Source organism: Vigna umbellata, chromosome 6 (assembly GCF_029865625.1).
Source record: "Vigna umbellata cultivar VRB3 chromosome 6, Vumbellata_1.0, whole genome shotgun sequence".
NCBI lineage: Eukaryota > Viridiplantae > Streptophyta > Magnoliopsida > Fabales > Fabaceae > Vigna > Vigna umbellata.
Genome location: NC_142170.1, coordinates 28059949 through 28073941, shown reverse-complemented (window position 1 = coordinate 28073941; position 13993 = coordinate 28059949). Strand labels below are relative to the sequence as shown.

At 32.0% G+C, this 13993-nt stretch overlaps 1 protein-coding gene and 1 long non-coding RNA gene across 10 annotated transcripts; both read right to left on the bottom strand.

Annotated features, from left to right (window-relative positions):
• On the bottom strand, positions 1 to 2800 carry LOC148197137 (11-oxo-beta-amyrin 30-oxidase-like). Of its 2 annotated transcripts, none has more exons than XM_088092963.1 (5): positions 2353 to 2800; positions 1935 to 2151; positions 1519 to 1760; positions 795 to 1182; positions 1 to 713 (listed from the first exon to the last, which is right to left on the bottom strand). In XM_088092963.1, exons 1-5 carry the CDS (start codon positions 2772 to 2774, stop codon positions 288 to 290), a joined length of 1695 nt encoding a protein of 564 aa, XP_087949089.1. In that variant the 5' UTR covers positions 2775 to 2800; the 3' UTR covers positions 1 to 287. The 2 variants fall into 2 exon arrangements, with proteins under 2 accessions (XP_087949089.1, XP_087949090.1); XM_088092964.1 differs by having other exon boundaries at positions 2438 to 2573.
• A 7511-nt stretch (positions 2801 to 10311) lies between these two features.
• On the bottom strand, positions 10312 to 13319 carry LOC148197136 (uncharacterized). Of its 8 annotated transcripts, none has more exons than XR_015780052.1 (8): positions 12982 to 13318; positions 12059 to 12602; positions 11794 to 11831; positions 11428 to 11511; positions 11229 to 11348; positions 11034 to 11142; positions 10656 to 10793; positions 10312 to 10535 (listed from the first exon to the last, which is right to left on the bottom strand). It is a non-coding gene; the product is annotated as an uncharacterized LOC148197136 (long non-coding RNA). The 8 variants fall into 8 exon arrangements; XR_015780050.1 differs by having other exon boundaries at positions 10656 to 10764; XR_015780051.1 differs by having other exon boundaries at positions 11034 to 11348; positions 12982 to 13319.
• Between the last annotated feature and the right edge of the window lie 674 nt (positions 13320 to 13993).

Below are 13993 nucleotides of genomic sequence, written 5' to 3'. Positions count from 1 at the left end.
TTTCCAAAAACATGTAAATACCATGAAATCTGACATTCAACACACTTTTAATTATACATCAGTCAATAAGCCCTCATGACTAAACCATGAGACGGAATTCAAACACATGCATTTACAAGATATATAGTTTCTACTCACATACACTAACATGGTGAGATTGTTGTTACAGAAAGGAATCTAATAAAGTGATAGACTAAGCCAGGTGACATATGCATAGTCTTATACCTGTGAGACCATTTTGTAGATCTAAAACCATGACCCTTTTTGGTTCAGAATATGATCAATTATCATAGGGTTTGAAAAATAAGTGGCGCACCGTGTTTTGGTTGCAAAGTAAGCATAACTGCAGGAGCATGCACATAAACAGGAGAAAGCTCGAATGAGAAATTCTGCAGAAACAATGACAACACAACCTTGGCTTCCAACAAGGCAAAGTTTTGGCCAATGCAAATTCTAGGACCCCATCCAAATGGGAAAAATACAACTTGGCCTTTTGTTGCCTTTACAACCCCTTCAGAGAATCTTTCTGGTTTGAACTCCATTGCATCATTACCCCATATATTAACATCCTGGTGAAGTAAAACAATTGGCAAGCTAACATTTACTCCTGCAGGTAGTGACAGGTTTCCAAGTTTCATATCCTTCTGGAGTCTGCGATTGTAGAAAACAAGGGGAGGGAATAACCTCAGAACTTCATACAGAATCATGGTCATCTAGGGAAGAAACATTTTGGCACATGTTAGCATGAAATTCATTTTTAATAAAGATAATAAATGAAATCATGTGATACATACAGTTTTGAGCTGACTTAACCCATCAATGTTTGGATTTTGTTTTCCAAAAACATGAAGAACTTCCTCCCTTGCTCGATTTTGCCATTCAGGATACCTACTCAACATGATCAATGTCCAAACCAGCAAAGATGAAGTCGTTTCTTGCCCTGCTAGGTAGAATAACTTGCACTCACCAATTACTTCTTCAATAGTCATTCCAACACTCTTACTGTTTCCATTTCCCTGGATTTCCATTTGATTTGATTCTAAAAGCATGCCTAATAAATCTTTATTGTTGGATTCACCCTTCTTCATGGCTTTCTCTCGTTTTTTTATGATATTCCCAATTGAATTTTTCATTTCTTTATCAACTGCTCTCGTCTTCATTTTGGTAGGTGTCGGTAAATGCCTAGAAACATGTTGAATTAATAAAGGTCAATTTCCTAGAAGTAACATTATTGGTTCTTGTATAAGTCAGGTATGCCTCATTTCTTTAATTTCAAAGATTTTTTGAAACATATATCAAATATTCCTTAGATCAAAATCTGTATGTAATTCATAATTATTTGTCATCATCACTATAGCAGTGATTTGGTGTATGGAGAGCTTAATCTCTGTCTACAGTGTCTAGCTTTTAGGGTGATTCTCTAAGGTTCGAAGAACTTCATGGTCAGTTGAGTTTCAATAAAACTAAAACATGCATAATTTAGTAATCACATTTTACAACGAATCAATGTGGTATTACCGCAATATTAGTGTGTTAGAGTACTTTGCAGTCATGACAAGGTACCCCTGAATTCTGAGAAGCTGAAATATCTTTTTTCCTTCTGCATAGCTGCTTCCGAAAGCCGTTCTAGAAATTACATCACGAGTCAAATTCTGAATGAAAGGCGAAACATCAATCTCACATTTTCCATCTGATGACAACATTCCCTTCCACTCGCTAATCACATCATGACAACTTTGGGAAAATGCTGGTAGCATGTTCTGCAAATATTTTAAAAGAGAACAATATTTTATCTCAAAAGTCTTCATATCCAAACAACAAGGATACTGGTTAAATTCATTATAAAAGTATACATACTTTTTGTACATCTCGATTAATAATTAGGTAATGCTGTGAAAAGATTGTTTATTTATAAATTAAAGTAATAAACTTACTTTCAAATTTTCCAAGTGGAATGCAGGGTTGATAATCTTTCTATGTTGAGCCCACTTATCACCCTCGGAATTTATCAGACCACTGAACAAGAACTTGGCAATGCCAGTTATCTTTTGTTTCTGGAAATCATGAATGTTATTGAAGACTTCTTTGATTTGATTTGGATCAGTGATGATGACCTTTGGTGTTGTGCCTTCCAAAAAAACGAATTCTTGCCTGCACATAATTCACTTATCAGCAATTGCTAAAACGGCTTTGCTTTAACAACTTAAGATCCAAAAATTTTATTTTAGGAGAATAATGGTATAACTAATAAATTTAAAGGAGGAATATCTGTGGTTTTGTTTTAGAAATTTTAAAAACTAAAATAAAAAAAAATGTTGTAGCAAGAACATTGAATGATGCAGGAAGAATCACCGAAAAACATCAGTTTCATGCCCAAACTCTGTAGACCTAACATTTATGTATAGGTACAAATTTTGAGGAGGTAGGAAAAGTAAACCGTATTTGGCAACAGTGTTGTAAGGCCCCAAGGACAAGCGAGGAGCAACATCGTCGGAGACAATAAAAGATTGCGATTGAGGGTTGTTTTGTGGAGCAGGGTTTTGGTTGGAGGTGAAAAGTGAAAGGGAGTATGGGTCACCACGAAGACCTTGTGCTCTCAGAAGTTTCTCGAACCTCTTAGGCCTAAGCCACAGCGTGTACACCATCTTCACCGCCCATAACGGAATCACACCAACGATCACGCTCACCAGACACACTATTGCTGTTGAGGAAGTAAATGAAAATAGCTCCATTATTGGGACGAAGTCAGATGGGCTATGGTACAGGGTAATCATAAACGTAGACACTTACACTACTATCTGATATGCATTTATCCTACAAATTGTCTTGTCTTTTAAGTTACTCGTTTCTCTCAGTTTATTATAAAAAATACTGCCTCGTGATTTTCATGGTTGTGTTTTACCAAGATCACTTTCTTATGATTATGTCCATACACACACAGAGTGTTTCATCCTACGCCACAAATATCTCATTACATTTTCAAAAATTATATTTTTAACCTTTTAATAATCTGATTATGCATCTTTACCTTTTCCAAAACTATTATTTTTAAATTTAATAAATAATTTTTCATTTTTTTCTCTTTCTTATTAAAAACAATCTTCACCCCTTTAATAATAATTTAATTTAATTTAAAATTTAAAATTTAAATACTATTAATTTAATTTTATATTTTAATAATTATTAAAATATGATTTATGTTATAATAATAATTACATTAAAAACAGAAAATAAAATAATAAAAATAATAATAATAATAATAAATAATAATAATAATAAATTTGATTTAATATATTCAAATATATAAAATTATATTAAAATAAATTAAATAATTATTAAATTTTAAATAAAAACCAAAATTTGAAAACTTGTTTAAAATCCGTAACATCAGTTAACACTTTTTCTTTTTATTTAAAAATTAATAAATATTGAATTTATAATACTATTTATTATATTTATATTTTAATAATTATTAAAATATGATTTATATTTTTATAATAGTTTTATTAAAAAAATTAAAATAATAATAATTAAAATAAGAATAATAATAATGAAAATAAAAATAATATTTAAAATCACATTAAATACATTTAAATATATTAAATAAATTAAAATATTAAATTAAAATTAATAATTATTAAAGTTTAAACAAAAACCAAATTTTAAAAAATTTGTTGATCGGATATAGACATCCACTAAGTTATCCTACGGATATCCATATCCGATGGATAATTGTTTTAAAATTTTAATTTTTATTTAAATTTTAATAATCATTTAATTTAATTTAATATTTTAATATAATTAAATAATATTTGAATTTTAAATTTAATTATTATTAAGATGGTACATAGTGTTTTTAATAAGAAAAAGAAAAAACAATGAAAAGACATTTATTAAAGTTAAAAGTTAAATTTTTGAAAAAGTTGGAGGTGCAATATAAGGATAAGGATGAAATGTTAGAAGGTTAAAAATGGAATTTTTGGAGGTGCAGAATAAGATGTTGGAAGTGTACGATGAAACATTCCTACATGTATAAACTTTAGCCAAAAGCTAACTCTAATCCATGTCGGAACAATTGGTATCATTATAGAGTCGCGCAGCGGAATAAAATACGAAAGCGGAAAGCGTGTTCGATCAAACTTGTTTTAAGATGGTCAGTTTTAGAAAATAATTTTCTTAGAGAAAATTTATCAAACAGTTGATATGCGCAAAATGTAAAGAGTATAGAGAGCAAGACAATTCAACACAATTTTTATCCTGGTTCGATTCAAAAGAATCTATGTACAGTTGTTAATCACTATGAGAAGGGATTAACGTTTTCACTAAAAAATAAATTCACATATTTACAATATGGTAAATGAACAGTAAGATAAAACCTTCCTTCGACGAACGAATGGGAAGTATGCTTCCTTCGACCAACGAACCGGAAACAATCAATCTGCACTCTCCTTCGACCAACGAACCGGAACAGTGCTGAAACAGTCTTCCTTCGACCAACGAACTGGAAGAGCAGCAGCTTTACCAACTCGAAGAGAACCGCTCCAACCTTAGATCCATAAAGCACGAGCTTCTCCTATTCATGAGACCAGGCAATGCAATGAACTAGCTTTTTGGAACTTCCTCAGACAAACTGTATTCTCAAAAAGCTCAGTGTTCTTTCTAAAAGTTTTGGAACAACCTTATATAGCAAACTGGTCTGAGTTCGTAGAGATAGATTATAACTGCCACAGATAATCGATTATTCTTAGTGATAATCCATTATTTGAGTCCGTTACAGGGTTTTTCAAAAGGTGATAATCGATTATCCTGAGGAATAATCGATTATTCCAGAGACTTTGGCAGTTCTCAAGAGAACTAGTTGATAATCGATTATTTGCAGGAATAATCGATTATTGCAGAGTGAAATGCTTTTTCAAGAGTGCTCAGGATAATCGATTATAGCTTCTCATAATCGATTAAATGAGTAACTTAACTATAGGTATGAGATTTTCTAAGTTTTACATATTCAAAGACTTTCCTAATACATTTATATTCTACAAAGTGCTTTTACAACAATTATAACAGCTTCTTCAAGTTTATCTTCTTGCAACATCATCAAAATCATTTATCTTCAATTTACCAACGCTTCCTCATTGGTAACAACAGTCTATATATCAATTTGTCATAATATGGTTCCTACATACCAGAGCAAAAGCAACATTTCATCTTCATGGCCTAGATTCTGATATGACATTGAATACACTTATTTTCAACTCATTCCTATTCTATCAGGTGAATTTAAAAGCATTGGACTAGTTCAATGTCTGTCTGTCTTTACTCTGGTATGGTCCTGAAGTTGAACGTCAGAAGTTATATTAATTGAAAATTCTGACTGGCTTTAGAGACTTCTTTTTGTAGTTACTGATTTCTTTTTTTGTTTCCATTTCTTTTTCTTGTTAAATTTAGAGGACCAAATTTAAACTATGTACCATCTTTTAATGCTTGTTATTTGGATATAATTTCATGTTCAGACTTTGCTTTTTCCTTTTTAACCTTTGTAGTTTATACATAATAGAAGTATTAGGGGTGGACAAATCAAACTAAATTGCACTGCACTACTAAAAACTGTATTGAACTAAAAACTAGTTCAAAAAAACTGAACTGCACTAAAAAATAGTTCAGAAAAACTGAACTGAACTGAACTATTTTTTGTTTTATTAAACTGTACTGAACTGAACTATACTAAACTGTACTAAAGTACAAAATAAACTGAACTGAACTACTAACTATACTAATTTTAAACTGAACTATACTAATTTTGAACTGAATTATACTAATTTTAACCAAGAACTGCACTAACTATACAACACTAATAACTACAACACTAACTAGTAAAATTGCATTAATTAAATATCACTTCATCCCGTAAATTAAAAATGAGAAGAGCAACATTTTGTACAGGAATCGGGAAACTAATATCCTAAATAGCTTGTAAACGCAAAATTCCTAAAACAGCCTTCCAAAGCACTTCAAATCTGATGCAAAAGATTCTGACGTGTTAGCATAACACCTTTTGGATTTCCAGTAATTCCACTTGTGTATACAAGAGTAGCAAAGTCATCAGATTTGATTGCTTCATACATGTACTGCTTCCCTGAAATAACAAAGTTTTAGAGAATCAGATCATTGCTCCTTTAGATTATAAATACAAAGATCAATATGTCTCTTCTACTATAAAATAAGCAAGCACATAATTTCTTAATATGAAATAATAAAACTATTAAATGTAACTCTATTCAGAAAAGAAAGGGACTAAAATGGTGATTGTTCCAAGAACACACAAATGAGAAATATCAAACCTCTAATCACACTTACAAACCATAACAGAGCTCAAACAAATATAGTTTTTGTTTACAATATATTGGCACCATCTCACATTTGCTTATGTTATTATTGTGCTAACAAAAATCTAAAAAAGCAATTTTAAGTTTGTTTGTCTTGAAAAGCTTGTGGACATGTACACATATAAGTTGTGCAGCTAGCAGTTACGAGACATAATACTCAACAGTGTGAATTTTCTACACAAAGTAAAATGTAATTATCAATTGAGCAACAGTTTGAAATGACAAGTTAAAAAGGTGTTATATTGTACTCACAAAATCAACTCTGATGGTGCTTATGTAGCTTTCAATGTATGAATCATCCTGTTGTAAAGCATTGAAAAACAATATTGAGCATTTGTGTACTGTTTCCAAGACAAAACAACATGAAAAACAAAGCATTAAGGTTATAGTCTTACACACATGTACTTTAGATAACTAACAAATTGTGGCAAAACTTCAATCATCCAAATTAATAACAACACTTGAAGGTCCCACTTCATCTTGAGAGGTTATCTCTACAAAAATAAAATAAAATATTTCATAATTTTTTAACACTTAAAATATAAATTAAAAAGTATATAAATTTGTCATATAATCTAACCTTGCTCAAATTTATCATGTTCTTTAGGATCCTCATCAAAAAGTATAGAGAAAGGTGTTCCTTTTAACCAATCTTGTGTGCAAACAAGCACTTCCACTATTTTAGGCGTTAGGCAACTACGATAAGGACTAACCACTCTTCCTCCTGTACTAAATGCACACTCTGATGCTACGGTAGAGATAAGAATGGCTAACACCTCTCGAGCCATGTTCGCAAGGATAGGAAATCTAGTCGAGTTGACTTTCCACCAATGTAAAATATCAAGCTCAACTGACTTCATATAAGGTTCAGGATCCTCTCTCGAGTATTTATCAAGCTCTGATATATAATCAAATCTACGTCCTGTAGATCTTAGGTAGAAACTCATGCCATGAGGATCATCATCATCATCATCTAGTTGAGATTCTTGTTGGCTACTTTGAGAACCCTCCTCAATACCTTGATATTGTTCATATAGTGTTTTTAAAGATGACAATAATTTTGATTTCAATTCACTAGCCATACTAGATTCAAAGAGGTAGTCAATGAAGTAATTAACAAAATCCAACTTATTCCTAGGGTCAAGCACAACAACAATCAATAATAAGATATTAATTCCATTAGGATTTCCCCAATATTTTTCATACTAGCCCTTCATCCTCATTGCCATCAATTTTATGCTCACATCACTACTCTCAGAATATTGTCTTACCAATTCCAAACACCTCCTTCATATACATATGACTCGTGACATAAGATGAACCAGAAATGCGTAGGGTAGAGTCATAAAATATCTTTAAAAATGGTAGAATAGACCTCGCATATTCCCAATCTTCTTCTAATGGCACACCACCATTACTTTTGGCCATTTCAACACCAAATTTCTTATCTTGCATATCTAGCAAGACAAAGGCATCTTTGTACTTCAAGCTTGCCTCTAACATTAAGTAAGTTGAATTCCACCTGGTTTCAACATCAAGACAAACAATACCTTTGTAAGAAATTCCCTCTTGTTCAACACATGCCTTGAATCTAGCAAATCTAGCAGGAGAAGATTTCACATATTTAACTGCACTCCGGATTTTTGAAATTGAATCTTTTATCTCTTTTAAGCCATCCTTCACAATCAAACTTAATATATGAGCACAACAATGCATATGAACATATTCTCCCTTTAAAACAAGACAATTCCATGATAACATCTTTCTTTTAAGGTACTGGACCCCAACATCATTTGCGGTAGCATTATCCACTGTGATGTTAAGGACTCGCTTCAACTCCCAATTATCTCTAATGAGAACAATTGTGTCATACAACCCAAATTAATCAAAATTAAAATGGTGAGAATGGAGAAAATATAGTAACCTTCAGAAACAACAGGGCAAGAAATTAAAGTTCTTGCACCATTATTATCGGTTTTCAAATTCTAGAGAATATGCCACCAATGCTTTCCAAAAGTTTCTCTTCCTGTAAACAAAGCAAAGACAGATAAAAAGAAATCCAGATTCAGAATACAAATTCAGAAACTAAATTATGTTTTAAGCTTTCAAGAGGCATGTTCTAAGGTTTAGACTAACTTCTGTTCTAAGCTTTCAAGAGGCATGTTCTAAGGTTTACCTTTCCCATTGTTTGTTCCCATACTGAACCAACCAAGTTTTAAAAAGTTCCCATTTCCAATATCAATAAAAACAATATTTCAATGAACAACAGACATAAAAATAACAAGCATTGCAAATCAACTAAAATTGTTCTTTTTGTTCTTTATATTCATAGGGTATCAAACTTTAGCGAGAACTTTGAGCGTAGTAGTATTGTTGACACTGACAATACAATCGGGATAAAATGCAAATACAGTACCATAATACTATGGAATTGCTCTTCAACAAAAATTGGCCACACATAGTACACCAATTTTAATTACTCAGATGAAATATACCACTAAGGAAACTTTGATTGGCAAACAATTTTATCTCAGTTTTATCCAAATAACTATTTTGGGAAATCATTTCATACTTTCTACAGCAAAATGTAACAAGAGGCATGTGAGGCTTCGTTTTGGTTTAACTTTTCTAGCTACACAATAATCTTCATAATCAATAAATAGGACAACTACTGGCAAAGCATGGTGTAGTGTTTAACGATGATGCAAGAACCCCATATGGTAATTTAAAACCCTTGTTGGAATAATAAAGTACCTTGGCCACTGATTATGGAAGAACCCCAGATGCTCTCTCCACGTATAAGCAATCGTTACCAGATGTCTAACAAAATGTTTGAACAACTAAGAATACATTTCAAAAATGTTTGAACAACACAGGAAAAACATTCGTACCTTAGGAGAAGTGTTCTCAGAAGTGTTCGACGATGGTGGTAGAACCTTCGACGGTTTAGCAACGGCAGAGTGCGGCAAAGCCTTCGACAGCGGCGAGCCTTTGACGACGGCGAGCCTTCGACAACGGCGAGCCTTCAACGACAGCGAACCTTCCACGACGGCGAACCTTCCACGACGGCGAACCTTCAACGATGGCGAACCTTCGACGACAGCGAACCTTCAACAGCGGTAACCTCGATGGCAGCCTGCAACAGCGACAACCTTCAATAGCAGCATCGAGTGAGTAGGATGAACGGGATGTAAAGCAGAAAGCAAAAAGAAGCCGTGATTGGGAAAGCATGTATAAACCTAAACTGCAGTTAACTGTACTTAATATAAAATAGTTCAGTATTTTTAAACTGGACTATTAATTAGTTTAATTAGTTCTTAGTTAACTGTATTATTAGTTTTTTAAGTTTAAAAAGGTATGGATTAACTATAGTTTAAGTATTTTAAGTTAACTCTGCCCAGCCCTAAGAAGTATGTTTTCCTATTGTCAATCATAAAATATTCACAATGTTTTTTCAAAACCAATGTCCCGACTTCTTTCTTCAGTCAAATATTTTTCTAAATCTTCAATCACTACAAAAAAAATGAATTTTACCAGGGGTTTTTCTTAGTATTACCGGCGGTTTTAACCCCTGGTAAATACATTTCCCGTGGTTAGCAAAACTACCGGCAAAACCACCGTCACAAAAATTTCTAACATTTTTTGCAGGGGTTTTCAAAAACCGCCGCTATTAGCGGGGGTTTTTACAAAAACCGCCGGTACTTGTGGGGGTTTTTACAAAAACCGCTGAACCGCCAGAACTTGCGTGAGTTAGTAAAAAACCGCAGGTATTTTCTGATTTATGTAGATGGGGTTTTGAAACCGCCGGTAATAAAAATAATTTAACTTTTTTATTATTCAAATTATTTGATTAATGTGATTAATATAAAATATATTTAATATTAAACCATAATAATATAAAACCAAAATTAATTATTATAATATAAAATAAACTCTAAAATTTTAAATAGAATTAATTTTTCAACTTAAGAAATAATATATGTTCAATCTTAAAAATTAAAAATAAACATCTTTTACATAACAAATCAAAAAATGTTCTGAATAATAATTATCATGCTTCTTCGTTTTCATCATCATTCTTGATCTTCATTTTCATCATCATTCTTGTTCTTCATTTTCATCATCATTTGATATGGTTCCTCTATCATATACCTACAATATAAAATAATAATTAATCAATAATTTTGAAAAATGAACTTGCTTCCTTAATCATCATATATATTCAACATCATTTCATCCTTGCATTTTATAGCAACTTAAACCACCACCTACCATTTTACCAAGTGGCATTCATTAGCAATAAATCATAGACTTGCCATTTTGGGAAGTGAAACTCTTGGTAGCCCATTACCACACGTTAGTACTACCAAATATGTTATCCCTGCAATCAATGAAATTTGAACAGAATTTCTGCTATAGTATTACTAATTATCATGCTTTTATTCATCCAATCAAAATGAAACCTATCAACTCTAAATTACCTAATCAAATAATGAAAAAGGATAATTCATCATGAATAAATCAATGATTTTTTCAACCTACTACGTTAAAGCTAAATCACTTGAAAAGGTAGAACTATGCTAATGAAAGCATTTTAGAATCCTAACAATCAATGCATAAACTGAGTTGAATGCAAATGAAATAACTTACAAATACGTAAGGTGTGGTATCGTGCTCAACCAATTAATTTGGACCTTTATACAAATTTGGATATTCAACCAATTAATCAAATTTCTAACTATCATGGTTTTGGTGGGATCTGCAAATGATATTCATAGTACACTTCATCAAATTTTTCAACTAGCAAACGAAGATAAAAAAAGGTTGATCCACAAAATTATGTACCACAAGATAATCGGTGGTGTAAGGGTATGGATTAGCCTTGGGAATCCTTGCTATTTCCTCCTCCAACTCTTTGTGCAGAAGTTCCATGATCAATTTCTCCTCTTTCTCGGCACCTCTTTCCTGTAATGATTAAGAATGTTGGTATAAGAATAACTAGATCAAAAACACTACAGTTTCAAACTATGGGGAAGTCATGAACCTCTGTGTGGAGATGAAATGGATTTGGAGTTGTGTTTCTTTTAGTTGGGTTATGGTTACGTTCAGGTTCAGACTTCAAAGAAAGCTACAACCATAAAAAATAAAATGATTTCAGAATTGAAAAGAAAAATATTATTTTTACATTCTAGATTACTGAATATCTGAGAGCAGACACTTCATCAGTTTTATATGTTGCGGTAGCTTTAGTTTACTACAGTTCACCTGTAGTTAGGAGCCTAGACTAATACAATATAACATTAATCAATTTTCAAAGTACATTATCACAGTTCAACCATAACTAAGATGATTATCAGTTATAACACATGACTTAATCATATTCTCAAATAAGGAAAGAAATGACACCTACCTACAATGATCTTTTGCGTCCTGAAAGCAAATGGTTACCTGAAAAACAAAGCAGAAAAATGTTTATCATAACCACATCTTTGTTTATCATAACCCCTTTAAGAACTTGATATAAGTATGAAATTAATGAATTTGATAAAATTTTCAAGTTTCAGTAATATATTCCCAATACAAAAGTAGAAAAATGTGTTCAAGAACTCCCACTCCAAAATGTTTAGCTAGAAAAATAATTGCGAAGAAAATAATGAATGCCAACATAATAGAACCTAAAGTTTCCCTGGATATCCAACCACTGCTTCCCAAACCTTCCTACCGCCCACCGTTTTCACACCTTGCACCAACTTCATTTTAGTTTCCCTGTAAAGCCCTTGCATACAAAAATAATATAATTAATCTGGGTAGAAGATGAAGGAGCTAATCAATAAGAGATTAAAAAAATGAATTAAAAATATTTAAGTAAAAGAGAAGGGAAGATAGCTTTATGGATGCAACTTTTGACACCAAGATCATAAGTAGGGGTAAGTTTGAAACTTTACATTAATACAAATCTGTCTAGAACTGTTGACTTTAATATTATTCAAGGTGCTACCAAAGAAACGAAGCACATACGAATCCTATATATTGTAATTGAAATATGTTCTAAAAGTAAATCCTTTCATTCCTCTGAAGCCTTTCATGTGAAGATAACAGAGCAAAGTTTCATGTTGAGATAAAAATCTTTATTGTCTTAATTAAACTCGATCATCATAATGTTCCAGTGATCAATTGTTGCTCTTGCATACAAACACCATGGTCGAAACATGTACCTCCCTACAACCAACAAGAGAGACTAAAGTCAATCCAACTTGAACAGACAACAAAATTAATATATGAGAATTTAATAAAACATAAAGCATTTTAGTAAGTAAAATAATCTACAGCTATACTTCATCGATCCAATATCCATCCTCTTAACTGCAACACGAGTAGAAGTAGAAGAATATTCATCAAAATCATCAGCCAATTGTCCAAAAAGCCTACCACTCATAGAGTGCCTACTTTCAAGATCTACCACTCCACAAGTTTAGGTTTGAAGAATGATAAGTTCACCAGTTTTCATAAATTATAGAAAACACGAATTTTCAAAATCCCCTTCGAAACCCTAACCCCCAAATCACAAGAATCAGAAAAAAAAAAGCATGATTCGAACCCTGTCTGGCGAAGCCCATCCCTGCGCCGTGAAGACGTCATCGCCGTGGTACCCACCACGCGCAGTAAGGATGGAGGTCGCGCCTGGCCACCGAAACTTGCGTTTCCTCTCTACCAAAACCAAACCTAAACCTCCTCCTTTGCCATGCTCCTTGCGCGAGAACTCCACGTCTTGTTTGAAATGCAGAAAACGTGAAGAACAACGTTCGAGACGCGAAGGCTTCAAGACGCGAACTGAAATCCAAGAAACGTAGATAAACGACGCGGGAAAGAAGTAGGGTTGGCGAAAATGAGTTTGGAAACTGAGAGATGTAAAGGAAGATTCAAGAAAAGGGAGAAAGAGGACTGAGAAAATACTCATAAAAAATAAGTTTTAAAAATTAAGTTTTAAAAATAAAAAAAATAAAAAAATAAAAAACATAGCTGCGGTTTATTAAAACCGCGGAAATTACTTGGGGTTTTCAAAACCGCCACAAGAAAACCCCTCCTAAAATGTATTATTTTTGTAGTGAATTGAGTGTACGAGGGGTGAAATTCATTAATAGAATGTTCTGACCGTAATATTCATTTAATTTATGTTTTCCTTTACATTGTATTTTTATCATGAAATGAAACTTTCTAACATTAATATATTAACAATTAGAAATTGTTTTCTCATTGATTATACGTTACGATATTTTCTCACTAATATAGATATTTTATGATATTTTTCTCATTTGAATAAAATTATTTTACTTAGGAGTGGAACATATATTGATCGCTTTGTCTTAATAAAGCTAATGCATACCATTAATATATTAACAACTAACTATTATTTTGTATTGTAGGTATATGAACAAAGAAGTATACAAAATGAGGAAGTGTATCAAATGATGAAGGTAATAAAGACAATGAAGAACAACAAAGTTGATTATTATAATTTAGAAAATGTTTATTGTAATTTTTAAGATTGAACATGTTATTTTTTAAGTTGAACAGTTAATTGTATTTCTAACATTTATTCTTTATTTTAT